Genomic DNA, 14,843 nt, shown 5'->3' with positions numbered 1-14,843 from the left:
CTATTCCATCACACATTTAGGATTTTCCTACTTTTAACAAGCAGATGTCCTTTTCACACAAGTTTCTGTACAGAGTAGCACGGTCTCCCTTTCCTGAAGAAGATAGCTGATGCCAAATGTGCCAAAAGTACTCAAAGTAGCTTTAAGGCTGTTTATAAAACAAAGGTTTTTTTTTTCAGGACACTAACAGAACCCCAATGGTACCAATGTACTTCACAGAAAAAGAAGACTGTTGTAGCTGGTAAAATTGATCTTAATGCAACTTTGATGTAAAACTGTCTTAAGCTTTTGGAGGCAAACTGCAGATTTGGGCATGTAGAGGTAATAAACCAGCTATCAAAAGGATAGCTGACCAGTATCAATGATTGATCATTGAGTAAATGATGGTCAAAAATTGGCCTGGGAAGAATTATTATCATAGAGGCCAGTAAGCCCCCCATGGGGTCACATCTGTTCAGAGAATCGTCTGCACAGAGTGAGCAAGAAGCTGGCACCAAGAAAAGTCGATAAGGAACTTTTGTATGACCCGTTGCACAAGTCTTCCTTATTCCTGCAAGCTTGGATGTGATTCACTGGGACCTGCCTGATGGCAGTGTTCCCGGTATAGAAAGATGCCTTGTGAAAGTTGTGGGGAGAATGAATATAACCTAGCCTAGAGAGTAGCTTATATTTTCCTCCCTCTGCCACCCATCAGCTTACCTCTCTGCCCTTCCTTTTCTTTCCCTCTTGTAATCAGAATTTATGTACATGCCTATTTATTTCTAGTGGATCTGAGACTATTTTGCCAGCACATTTGGATAATTCTGCAAGCAATAGTACCACTGATCTGAAAGATACATTTATTACCCTTAACAGTACAAACTTATCTTAAATAAGTCTGTGGCACAGCTTATAAAAAATGTAAGATGGTGGAGAAAATTGAATATAAAGGAGGAGAAATGAAGATAGAATAAAAACACGCAACACACTGTGCCCTTGTTCTTGTGTTACATTTAATATGTAAAAAGTTTTAATAAAAAAATCCTATCTTTCCATTTCAGTCTTTATTGCAGACATTCAAAACATTTGGTGCAACATGTACATGTACATTTCAGAAAAAAAGCAGTTTCACATTATCACCTGGGATGGTCTGTGGACAGAAAACACCCTTTTCAAGTCCCATTTAAAAAGTTGTTTTTGCACATGCAATTTCTATCTGACATGTGACCATGTATCACTGTATTACAATTATAATAATGTCCACAGCAGAATGTTAAAAAAAAAACACACACACACACACACAATAGGTGAATTCATTTTACAATTAACAGTAAAAATGTAAAACCCCTGGAGAGCAACATGCCTTTCACAAAGTCCAGACAGACACGTACACAGTTCATTAGCAACAGAATACAAGTGCCTTTGTGGGGAAGCAAGGGGCTCATTCCCAGTTCTGGCAGGAAGTGGTGTATCTTCACATAAAACATCTATATTTCAGAGTGATAGAATAAGTCCTAGTAAGAACAAAGTAAACCTCATGTACTATGATCGGACATTGATGTTTCTAGCATCATATCACTCTCGTTCATCTCTATTTCAAGAGCTTCTTCAACTGCAGACCTGGCATCAGATGATTTAGGCAGAAGATTAGTAGACTCTAAGGCCATTATGCCACTTACGTCAAGAGACTGTCTATCCATGTCAACCTCCCATGGCGAAGAAATTATGTTCTTCAAAGTTTTCATTGTGTGCACATCAAAGTCATAACATCTTAACTTGTCCTTGATCTCTGTTCCTATGAAACAGAACACAAGCTATAATTGTTAAAAAACAAATGCAAGATTTACACATCCCCACTGTAAATGGCCGATGAAAATAGTCCATGAAAAAAAGGTTATACCATTTAAAGCCAAAGTCCAGCTTTGGCAAAAATAAAATACTTTTGCTGGTGTAGTTAAAAATAAAATAAAAAAGTTACCAAACTCGCTCAATTTGCTCATGTTGAACAATAGGGTTAAAGTACCATTGTTTTACATCTTCGTGAATAAAGAGTTTAAAAAAAATAAATACATAAAAAAAGCTTGAGCTGCAGTACTCTCCTTTAATCTGGAGTTGTTCCCAGCAGTACCCTAGTACCTTGGTCGTCAACCCAGGAAGTTACTGTGAATGAAGGGTGTCAAATGTTCCCTCCTCCCCAAGTAGACATGACCATGGCACCCTGCATTCATTGTAAATTGATGCAGAGGGCAATGCTGACATCACCACGTCAAATAAATGTGTACAAATAAATACTCAAGCGCTGAGATGAAATAAATGAGAAATAAAGTGACAAAAAAAAGGAGAAATAATTATAAGATTAAGCTGCAAACAATCAAAAAGTGTTTCAGGCACCAATTATAAATAATATACAAATATTGATGCACTCTAATCAAAAAATCACCTTGTGCACAACTCACTTAATTATTGTGAATAACGCCAAACATTAAAAATTACAAATAAAATGTGAACGATGTGTCAGCACTCATCAATTATCACTTTGGTGAGAAATAATTATTGACAGATAGGATAACAGATAAAATGTGAAATAATAATGCGACTGGAAAAACTGGCTAAGAGAAATATATCCTCTGATAAGAGCAATAACTGCCTAGCGACACTGACACTGATCACAGCTCCCTACACGCATAGCCCATCCCCCCTACAGTTAGAACACGTCCCTAGGACACACTTAACCCCTGCAGCGCCCCCTCCTGGTTAACCCCTTCACAGCCAGTCACATTTACATAGTAATCAATGCATTTTTAATCACAATGATCACTGTATAAATGTGAATGGTCCCAAAATAGCGCCAAAAGTGTCCGATCTGTCCACCATAATGTCGCAGTCACGATAAAAAAAAAAAAATCGCTAATCACTGCCATTACTAGTAAAAAAAAAATTAAATACAAATGCCATAAAACTATTCCCTATTTGTAGATGCTATAACTTTTGCGCAAACCAAACGCTTATTGCGATTTTTTTTCACAAAAATATGTAGAAGAATATGTATCGGCCTAAACTAAGGGAAAAAAAATGTTTGGTTTTTTTTTTATATATTTTTTGGGGGATATTTATTATAGCAAAAAGTAAAAAAATAATGTTTTTTTAATTTACACTCTTTTTTTGTTTATAGCGCAAAAAATAAAAACCGCAGAGGTGATCAAATACCACCAAAAGAAAGCTCTATTTGTGGGGAAAAAAGGACGTCTATTTTGTTTGGGAGCCACGTCGCACGATTGCACAATTGTCAGTTAAAACGACACAGTGCCGAATTGCAAAAAGTGCTCGGGTCTTTGGCCAGCCAAATGGTCCGGTTCTTAAAGCGGGGGTCCACCTATCTATTGTTTTTTTTTTTTTTTTGAGTTCATTCACAAACTTTTCTTCTCAGCATTACATACTCAAATATTGTGTGTAATATGTCCGCCTGTGTCAGATTTCGTCGGAAAGAATAACTTATATTATTCACTGCAGGCAGTTTCCATCTTCATTGTGGGCATTTGAAGCCCACAAGCATTTATTTCCTGGATGCGGTGAATGCTGTGCTCCCAGCATACACCGCTCGTTCCCGCACATGCTCAGTGGCATCCTGGAAAGCCTGAGACTAGCTCCCAGGAGTCTGGGAGAGGCTAGAAACACGCCTACTCCCACGGGAGGAGAACCAGGAAGTGCTAAGAAGAATAGAAAAATAAAAGGTAATTACGGCGATTTAAATTTTTTTAAACGGCATGTCAGCATCTAGGCAAGGAAGAGAATACATACAGATATTGTTCAAAATTTGGGTGGAACCCCGCTTTAAGTGGTTAAAAAACAAAAACAAAAAAAAACTAAAAAACTAAAACTACAATGGACATGGATTGTCTTAACTACACAATCCCCTTTTAAGAACCAAATCCTGACCAATATACAATATCTCACAAAAGTGAGTACGCCCCTCACATTTTTGTAAATATTTTATTATATCTTTTCATGTGACAACACTAAAGAAATTACATCTAGTTACAATGTAAAGTAGTGAGTGCAAAGCTTGTATAACAGTGTAGATTTGCTGTACCCTCAAAATAACTCAACACACAGCCATTAATGTCTAAACTGCTGGCAACAAGTGTGAGTACATCCCTAAGTGAAAAAGTCCAAATTGGGCCCAATTAGCCATTTTCCCACTGGTGTCATGTGACTTGTTAGTGTTACAAGGTTTAGGTGTGAATGAGGAGCAGGTGTGTTAAATTTAGAGTTATCGCTCTCAATCTCTCATACTTGTCACTGGAAGTTCAACATGGCATCTCATAGTAAAGAACTCTCTGAGGATCTGAAAAAAAGAATTGTTGCTCTACATAAAGATGGCCTAGGCTATAAGGGGATTGCCAAGACCCTAAAACTGAGCTGCAGCACGGTGGCCAAGACCAAACAGCGGTTTAACAGGACAGGCTCCACTCAGAACAGGCCTTGTCATGGTCGACCAAAGAAGTTGAGTGCAGGTGCTCAGAGTCATATCCAGAGGTTGTCTTTGGGAAATAGACGTATGAGTGCTGCCAGCATTGCTGCAGAGGTTGAAGAGGTGGGGTGTTAGCCTGCCAGTGCTCAGACCATACGCCGCACACTGCATCAAATTGGTCTGCATGGCTGTCGTCCCAGAAGGAAGCCTTTTCTAAAGATGATGCACAAGAAAGCCCGTAAACAGTTTGCTGTAGACAAGCAGACTAAGGACATGGCTTACTGGAACCATGTCCTGTGGTCTGACAAGACCAAGATAAACTTATTTGGTTCAGATGGTGTCAAGCGTGTATCGCGGCAACCAGGTGAGGAGTACAAAGACAAGTGTGTCTTGCCTACAGTCAAGCATGGTGAAAGCATGATCCCCTCCCTTCGGAGACTGCGCCGCAGGGCAGTATTCCAACATGATAACGACCCCAAACACACCTCCAAGATGACCACTGCCTTGCTAAAGAAGCTGAGGGTAAAGATGATGGACTGGCCAAGCATGTGTCCAGACCTAAACCTTATTTGAGCATCTGTGTGGCATCCTCAAATGGAAGGTGGAGGAGCGCAAGGTCTCTAACATCCACCAGCTCCGTGATGTCATCATGGAGGCGTGGAAGAGGACTCCAGTGGCAACCTGTGTAGCTCTGGTGAACTCCATGCCCAAGAGGGTTAGGCAGTGCTGGAAAATAATGGTGGCCACACAAAATATTGACACTTTGGGCCCAATTTGGACATTTTCACTTAGGGGTGTACTCACTTTTGTTGCCAGCGGTTTAGACATTAATAGCTATGTGTGGAATTATTTTGAGGGGACAGCAAATTTACACTGTTATACAAGCTGTACACTCACTACTTTACATTGTAGCAAAGTGTCATTACTTCAGTGTTGTCACATGAAAAGATATAATAAAATATTTACAAAAATGTGAGGGGTGTACTCACTTTTGTGAGATGCTGTACATTCTTGCTTTGTATTTTACAAAATGTATATAAATCCTTACCAATATATGCTTCCGAGTCTCCAATATACATTTCAATGCAATGTCCAAGCATTGTAACAGAAAATGTATCATCTCGTCTTAGACCTAAAGCCTTAAAACACAAGAAAAACATAAGTCATACAAAAATTAATAAAAAAATAAAATGGTAATACATTATGTAATAGGATACAGAGGAGTTAATATGTGAGACTACTTGGGTTATGTTGCCACCGTCAGGTGAATGGACAATGCAGACCTAACACCTCCCAGCTCCACTAAATCTCAGTTTTGTAGCAGGCAACGAGGAACAGACAAAAGTGGAAGGATCTCTGCCCTGCGATATACTCCAAGAAATTGATTTTTCAGGTACCCACCAAAAATCCCAATTTCTTAATGGTACTTTACAGGACACAGGAGTAAAAGTCAAATTCCAAATTAGCACAAATCTACTCCCACCCCATTCTAAGACTATTCTTTCTACCCTGTAAAATAAAAGATGCTTACACTTACCTAATATAAAGCAGCTCCGTTACATGCAGACGATCAGGTCCCAGCGCCAACTTCAGTGTGGTGAAGGGACGGTCAACAACGGATGCCCCATAGTAAGCCTTTTCAGGCTTACTATGGGGCATAGTAGCATAATGGCTCTGCAGCCATTGTCGCTGTCTCTCCTCTACACAGAAGTGTCTCAGAATAGCTAGGTATACTGTAGACATCTTTTCTTTTACGGTGTAGATAGAATAGTTTCAGCATGGAGATGGGAGTAGATTTAGGCTTAGTTAGAATTTGACTAGAATTCCACTTTAATGTTCATGACTAATTGGGATGTTCCAAAGCTCTGAACACAACAAGCAGGCAACACAGTAACAGCGCCAACACGTTCAAAAACCCTAAACATGAATAAGTTCTGGATAGCCGCACTCATAGATTAGCCTAGTTTATTTATTTAGAGGGTGCACATCAAATTCAAAAAATCACAGGCAGACAGGAAAGAGCTGACGTTTCGCACTACCGTAAGTGCTTACTCATAACTCATTACTATCAAAAACCCAAAACAGAACACAAATACAAAACAGAATCTGACTGTCTCAATGAAACCATGGTCTTCAGATCAACTTGAATAGCTCAAACATCACCCAAAGTGTGATGCACCTTCTCTTTAGGATGCTAAGGGCTAGAGCAAAAAGATACCAAACACAATATCCCGATTTAAGTGGAATGAAGAAATTACCTTAAATAATAGAGGACCAAGGCCTCAGCACCACATTATTCTATTGAAGAACCAGAAGGGGTTCCTTGCAGTAAAACCCAACTTTGAGACCCCAAGAGCCAAGGTAATGACAACCAAAAAGACCACCTTGCGTGTGAGGAACGACAAGGGTATCTCTTAGAGAGGTTCAAGGGGAGAATACTGTGAAACAGAGAAGACCAAGTTAAGGTTCCATTGGGACAAGGGTGGAAAAATACTTATGATGTGGGAAGGTTCCCCCACAGGGGTATCTATGTGGCTGGCATTCTTTAATGTAATGTTTTGCTCCACTGTATCAATATCACCATTTATGATGGAATGTGTTTTGTATTTTATAACCAGAGCTCATTTTTTTTTTCTAATTGAAGAGCTCATATTTTAACTCCTACACGATATTGAATTTCATTATGGTAATAAAGAATTTTACAAATAGTCACCCCTTGTTCTGATCAATTTAATCTATTTTGCTGCTAAAAAAACCCTTTGGGGAACCTTCCCACATTGCAATTGTTTTGGGGTGTGCAGCCTCTTCATTTTTACATGTGTGATTTCTCTATTTAAATACTTATGATGCCCTGCACAAAGGCTTTAACCAAGAAATGAGATGCAATAGGTCCCTGAAACAGAACAACCAAGGCCAAGATCTTTCCCTTGATAATACTTAAAGCACACCAGTTGAAGCAAGTCTTTTATATACAATGGTACATCATAAACCCGGAGGTTGACTTCCTAGCCTGGAGGTGGTTAGGAGGAACAGTCAGAAACTATACCTCAGGACTTGGGCCATTCGGGTACTAATCAGAATCCCCAGAATGCCCTCCTCCTTTATCCTTTTCAATAGGCAAGGAAGAAGCTGCATTGAAGGGAAGGTATAGATCAGAGAAATACGATCCCAAGGAGTCACTAGGGCATCTACTGCAAATACTTGATAATTCCAAGACACAAATTTGTCCAGTTTGTTATTTATTCCCCCTCTTCCCCACAGCAGATAAATCTCAGCAAAAACTTTGGGTGAAGATCCCATTCCCCCGAAGGCTAGCAACTGTCGTCAAGACCTTTCAAGTCACAAGATTTCCTGGTAGCCAGCATCTGCGAGGATATCCACCAGACCAGAGTCAACATTGTCTTAGGAGTCAGATGCATCGATAGATCCAAGGACTTCCGACATCTCTCCAATACATACAGGATATTAAGCTGCAGAGCTCTGAAATTAAAAACTGGGCATAGGGGACGGCATTGAAGGCAGCTATCATTTTTCCCCAGCACCCGCATTCTACCTGGGCTCGAAGCAACTTCACCTGCTCTGTGTCAAGTACTAAGCCAAAAGTACTCCAGTCCTGACATTACTTCTGAAGCAAGTGGAAAAAATTAATGATGCTCTCTAATTAACCTTTCAATCCGTGTACAGATCCTATAATGAATATAAATATCAAATGCCAAAAATAGTTTGCTCTATGTACAATCCAAACAATAAATTTATACAGACTCCAAATCACATGTTATAAATAAGATGCACATAAAAATATAAATGATTCTACCTCTGTAGAAATTCAGCCAAACCAAAATGAATAACCTCTGAATTATCCAAACGTGTTAGGTAGTGATAATGATGGTTATAATTGGTCACCAGCAGATCTAATGAGCTAGTACTACCATTGCAAACAACAAACTCTAGGAGTAGCCAGTGACGAGTACTATCGAGGTTGGCTGCCAGCACGATAGCAGCGGTGTGAGGAGTCACGCAGTGAGCGGCTGATTGGATGCTAAAGCACTTTGTGAAAACAGAGACGTGAGTGCATTCTGTGTTGTGCATTAGCCCGGTACTTCCTGATCTTTGCGCAATGATATGTATTCTTTCTATTGCATGAATCAACTGACACCTATAAGCGTTCAATAGCCCAAGCAATATCTCAGACTGGCTTACAAGATTTGAAACGGACCTGCACTATAAGTTTGAACTGGACATATATAATATCAAAATTGGTGTATGAACTGCAGGCATCTGGCTGTGCTATCATCATATAATTAATAATCATAAGAGTTTGTTGTTTGCAATGGTAGTACTAGCTCATGAGATCTGCTGGTGACCAATTATACCCATTATTATCACTACCTAACACATTTGGATAATTCACAGGTTATTCATTTTGGTTTGGCTGAATTTCTACAGAGGTGGAATCATTTATATTTTTATGTGTATCTTATTTATAACATGTGATTTGGAGTGTGTGTGTGTGTATCTCTATGTATCTATCTATACATATAGATAGAAAGATAGATAGATATCTATATATAGATATATTGTTTGGATTGTACATAGAGCAAACTATTTTTGGCATTTGATATTTATATTCTTTATAGGATCTGTGCACGGATTGAAAGGTTAATTAGAGCGCATCATTAAATTTTTCCACTATTCGTTTAGGGTGTTTGACCACTTTAGAATGATTGCAGCTTAATTATTTAGTTATTTTTCAGTCACTATTTATTTCAAATTATTTCAGCGCTTTAGTATTTTTACATTTCACTTCTGAAGTAAGGCCAACTTTTGGAGGTTCGGCTCCCAGCCAAACCTCTGTAAGGCTTATACTGTTTTCTGGAGATTTAAACTTAGTTTCTGAGCCAATTGCTACCTGAGCAGCAGATCCTCCAGATATACCACAATGGGAATACAGTCTTCACCAACTCCAAAACCGAAGTCAACCCCTTGGTTAAAATCAATGTTTAGCTCTCCAACTAGTCTTGTTTAGAAGCTAGTAAGCTTTAGTAAAGTGTGTGTGAACCCTAACAATAAGCTTTTCTTATTTGGTCCTTTTTTTGTGTTATTATATATGTGAAAGCAATTTGTTTTATCTGATAATCTGAATATCTGGAATCTTTGATAATTCAGAAAAATACCTGTTGATCTCCCTGCAACCTTGTGAATGGATAATTTCCTATGCTATCTGGCTGTGCAAACTTGTATCAATTACATTGTTCTCAGCTATCTTTTAAACTCTTTTTATTGACAGAGATATAAAGCATACAGTAACCATATATGCGCAACATGAGCATTTTAAAAAGGTACAGAATTCAGTACACAAACATGAGAATACAGTGCATCTGTAAAGAATTCACAGCGCTTCACTTTTTCCACATTTTGTTATGTTACAACCTTATTCCAAAATTGATTGAATTCATTAATTTTCCTCAAAATTCTACAAACAATACCCCATAATGACAACATGAAAGAAGTTTGTTTGAAATCTTTGCATATTTTTTACAAATAAAAAACGAAAAAAATCCCATGTACATAAGTATTCACAGCCTTTGCTCAATACTTTGTTGATGCAACTCTGGCACCAATTACAGCCTCAAGTCTTTTTGAGTATGATACTACAAGCCTGGTACACCTATTTTTGGGCTGTTTCTCCCATTGCAGGACCTCTCAAGCTCCGTCAGGTTTGATGGGGTGCGTTGGTGCACAACCATTTTCAGATCTCTCCAGAGATGATCAAATCGGGTTCAAGTCTGGGCTCCGAATGGGCCACTCAAGCACAGTCACAGAGTTGTCCCCTAGTCACTCCTTTGTTATCTTGGCTGTATGCTTAGGGTCGCTGCCCTGTTGGAAGATAAAACTTTGCCCCAGTCTGAGGTCCAGAGTGTTCTGGAGCAGGTTTTCATCAAGGATGTCTCTGTACATTGCTGCATTCATCTTTCCCTCGATCCTGACTAGTCTCCCAGTTTTTGCTGCTGAAAAACATCCCCACAGCATGATGCTGCCACCACCATGCTTCACTGTAGGGATGGTATTGCCCAAGTGATAAACTGTGCCTGATTTCCTCCAGACATGACGCTTGCCTTTTAGGCCAAAGAGTTCAATCTTTGTTTCATCAGACTAGAGATCATGGTCAGAGTCCTTCAGGTGCCTTTTGGCAAACTCCAGGCGGGCTGTCATATGCCTTTTACTGAGGAGTGGCTTCCGTCTGGCCACTATACCATACAGGCCTGATTGGTGGAGTGCTGCAGAAATGGTTGTTCTTCTGGAAGGTTCTTCTCTCTCCCCAGAGAAATGCTGGAGCTCTGTCAGAGTGACCATTGGGTTCTTGGTCACCTTCCTGACTAAGGCCCTTCTCCCCTGATCACTCAGTTTGGCCAGGCAGCCCACTCTAGGAAGAGTCCTGTTGATTCCAAACTTCTTCCATTTACGAATTATGGAGGCCACTGTGCTCAGGTGTGCCACCTTCAATGCTGCAAATATTTCTTTTGTACCCTTCCCCAGATCTGTGCCTCGATACAATCCTGCCTCGGAGGTCTGCAGACATTTCCTTGGACTTCATGGCTTAATTTGTGCTCCGACATGCATGTTAACTGTGGGACCTCATATAGACAGGTGTGTGCCTTTCCAAATCATCTCAATTTACCACAGGTGGACTCCAACAAGTTGTAGAAACATCTCAAGCATGATCAGTGGAAACGGGATGTACCTGAGCTCAATTTTGAGTGTCATGGCAAAGGCTGTGAATACTTATATACATGTGCTCGTTTTGCTTTTTATTTTTATACATTTGCAAAGATTTCAAACAAATTTCTTTCACATTCTCATTAAGGGGCATGGCTTGCAGAATTTTGAGGAAAATAATGAATTTAATCCATTTTGGAATAAGGCTGTAACATAACAAAATGCTGAAAAACAAGCGCTGTAAATACTCTCCGGATGCACTGTAAGTAAATTTTGCGCTACGTATAGTATAACATAACATTCCTGAGGAAAGGTCATTGACAAAGCTATCTTTGAGGACTACAGAAGCACTCCCTTTAAATAATGGACAATGGGGGGGGGTTCGTAGTTCTAGATTGTTTCTGCGGTCCTGATCCAATAGGGTTAGTGAGCGTTGTCACTCTAGGACAGCTATGTTTCTGGCAGAATCACCAGGTGAATATAACATGAAACACAGTTTTAAAAAAACAAAAACGAATGCAGCCACCACATCTATGGACTAATAAGGTACAACAAATATATTTTGATTTCCATTGCTTAGACACACTTTAAGGAGTCAAGGCACATAAGTTTCATGTCAAATGCCAATTTGTTGGTGACCCGTTTGAAAGGATTAGTTGAGCCCTGTAGTATAACATCCTAACAAATAGCTTTCCTTGTGTGAATATGCATTATAAATGATGATGATCTAGCAACACAAACACTTTGAGAACTGCCAATATGCAGAAATGCATAGGGCTTTCCTACACTGACCTTAGTTGCCAACTCATCTGAGACAAGGACATGTGCAATATACAAGTGGTAAACTTACTGTATGGAAATAATCAATTGCACTTTCAAAATTCCCCATTAGACTGTGTATATATCCAATAGCTGAATAGGTGGAGGCATTTTGTGGTATCAGAACTAGCGCTTGACGATGATACTCTAAGGCATCTTCATATTTTCTGCAAAATAAGGAAGCATAATATATTAAAGGAAATCACACAGAGGTTTTGTTTATTTATGATGGATAGCACTCAAACAAAAAAAAAAAAAACCACAAATAAAAACATTTTTTGACAGGTAAGGCCTTGTTAACACAGGGCAATCTGATCCGTGCACTGAGCAGGGCAGTGTTTTACTGGCACAGAGATGCACAGGTGTTGCGTGCATCCCTGTGCCGGCGGTCCCATAGCTATTGGGATGTAGCAGCTGCACAGATACAGCTGCTGCTCCTGGTGTGACATACGTGCGGGTGCACAGCACCAAACACATCCAGGGTGAGTTTGGAGACAGCAGGAATTGGGAGCAGCAGCTGTGTCTGTGCATCTGCTGTGTCCCAATAGGCATGAATGGGACTGCTCTAAAATTTTTGGACCTAAGCAAATGTTAAATTTCCACTATGGGTCTGTTTATTGTGTGACCATATTGTAATTACTTAAGAAAACAAGATAAACATTTTTATACAACGTGGGAAAAATTCACTTTGCAAAACCCAATGAGATGCAAGGAAAATTAGAAATAAACCGTATTTCTGCATGCACATGATTGAAGTAAGCACCTCATTCACTAAGCTAAGGGAACGTTCCCTTGCAAAGTCCACATGTTCTTGCAAAGTGAACAGCCTATTTGCCTTCAGAAAAATCAATCAAAATGTGTTCTTGCTGAATTTCCAACTAAATAAATGGTACATGATGTTAAGTGCTTAAGGTTTGATTAAGTGAGAACAAGTAAATCCCAAAATGTTGCTTAGGGTCATTTGGAAGCTTTGTTTAGTTTGTCATGGTATGTGTCTTAGCGAACATGCCTCTGAGGAGGCGTGTCAGCCAAGACACTTCACACAACTATCCATATTGAATTATAAGAGATTCTGGACATTTTTGCCTTTGAACCTTGTTTGTAAAGTAACTTGTAATGTTCTGCAACAAAGTGTTAGAAATAGGAATGTGATTGTACAGCACAGAGCTACTTGCATTTATTGCTGTGATCCAAGATCCATTATGACCATTGCTCAACAGGAGAAGAACTGAATGTTACCCGGGCCTCGTATCTGAAGAAATGAGGTTTTGTCTGTAACGCTTCTCTTTTTATGGGGCTGGACCCCGGGATCCAGTACTTTTGGTATTAAGGCCATAAAGTTTTACTGGCAGGGTGCTTTTTACAGGTCCAGGATTGTGGGTTCCCAAAGGGTCCCCGGTTCCTGAAGGTTTGTTAACGGAACCCACCGTGAGGTGTCAAATGCGGGAGAATCAGCTGTTCCAATCTTAAGATTGATGGTGCAATTTCTTGCTGAATGATAACTCCACATTTTTGTACCCTTAACTGACTGGATTCACTAAAGCTTCCTCAAGCTGAGCATGCCTTTTCCTGTCCATTCATTGCTGGAAAAGATTTTTTGTATCTGAGAGGATCACCCAGATAAGCATTTTTTTCCCCCTCCTAAAAAGTTTTCACACTTTATCCTATGGTGGAGGAAATTCACTAAGTAGGGTATACCAGCAATTAACGCTGCTATATCCTCTGTGAATAAGTTTGACTTGTCCGGCAGACATTGTTCAAATGCTTAGGGATCCAACGTATAAAAAGGTGGAATTCCTATTGAAAAAACACTTTTTTTCTCTGGCAGGTTGAGTCTCTTAGCCTGCGCTGACAGTAATTGCTTAAACATTGAGAGACCAGTTTAAACAGGTTCAAGGTTATCCTGCTCAGCAGGCCCAGGAGGCAGCTTTATGTTTGCAATAGTTGCTATGAGAGATTCTATCCTTTAGGCCTTGCGTCCTTCTCTAAGTGCCTTGTAAGAAGCTCCTGGCTAATCTTCCTTTTTGCGGTAAAACAGCTATTTGGGGATATTTTGGATAATACATCCAAAGAAATTCTAGAGGAAAGCACCCTTTTTGCCATTTTAGAAAAGGAGTAAATGTATTTTCGTTTTAAAGCTCCTTCTCCTGTGCCAGAGGCATCAGCCTCCAGGCAGTCACGGCGGCTTCCACCGTCTGGTTCAATCGAATAGGGGGAATTCTTCTGCAGTTCTCAAGGATCTGGCAGGAAGAGTGTCGAGACGAATGGGGGACTTCCTCAATAGCTCCAGGGTACAAACTGGAGTTCCAATCTCCTCGTTTTCTCAGATCAAACATTTCTAAGGATCCAGAGAAAATGAAAAAAAAGTGATCATGAGGGTCCCCATGTAAGAACAGAGGTTGGGGTTTGATTCAAACCTCTTTTTTTCACAGTGCCGAATCTGAATGGACATTCTGGATCTCAAAAATTCCCTCTTCTAGCCAGATTAAGAGCCCAAGGTATAACGATTATGGTTTACCTAGTCGATCTGTTCTTGATAGACCAGTTGGTAGCCCACTTAGACCAAAGTATGGTCACCACATTCAACTACCTGGAATATATAGGTTGAATTCTCAACCCAGGAGAAATCTCCTTTAAAACCATGAAGAAGGCTAAAATACTTGGGTCCGATCATAGCTTCACCCAGAAAAGGGTATTCTTATTCTTAGCGCCATAAAAGGAACTGATTTAGGTGGTCGAAGCAAGATGAATTTCTTCTATTCAACTTTGCATGAGGTTGTTGGGAAAGATGGTGGCTTCATTCGAGGCCGTTCCTTATGCTCAGTTTCATTCGAGACTGCTGCAAAACTGTATCCTA

The 14,843-nt window shown here is 39.8% G+C and overlaps 1 protein-coding gene across 1 annotated transcript in view; it reads right to left on the bottom strand.

The window, feature by feature from the left end:
• Positions 1–970: 970 nt before the first annotated feature.
• CDC16 (cell division cycle 16) overlaps positions 971–14,843 on the bottom strand; it is a gene marked incomplete in the record, with an annotated part of 57,692 nt that continues 43,819 nt past the window's right edge. Inside the window, 3 exon segments of the mRNA XM_073614732.1 lie at positions 971–1,774; positions 5,499–5,589; positions 12,018–12,153. Of these exon segments, the coding sequence (XP_073470833.1) occupies positions 1,515–1,774; positions 5,499–5,589; positions 12,018–12,153 (487 nt within the window).

This window comes from Aquarana catesbeiana, linkage group LG02 (assembly GCF_042186555.1).
Source record: "Aquarana catesbeiana isolate 2022-GZ linkage group LG02, ASM4218655v1, whole genome shotgun sequence".
NCBI lineage: Eukaryota > Metazoa > Chordata > Amphibia > Anura > Ranidae > Aquarana > Aquarana catesbeiana.
This window is presented reverse-complemented; position numbering and strand designations above follow the sequence as displayed.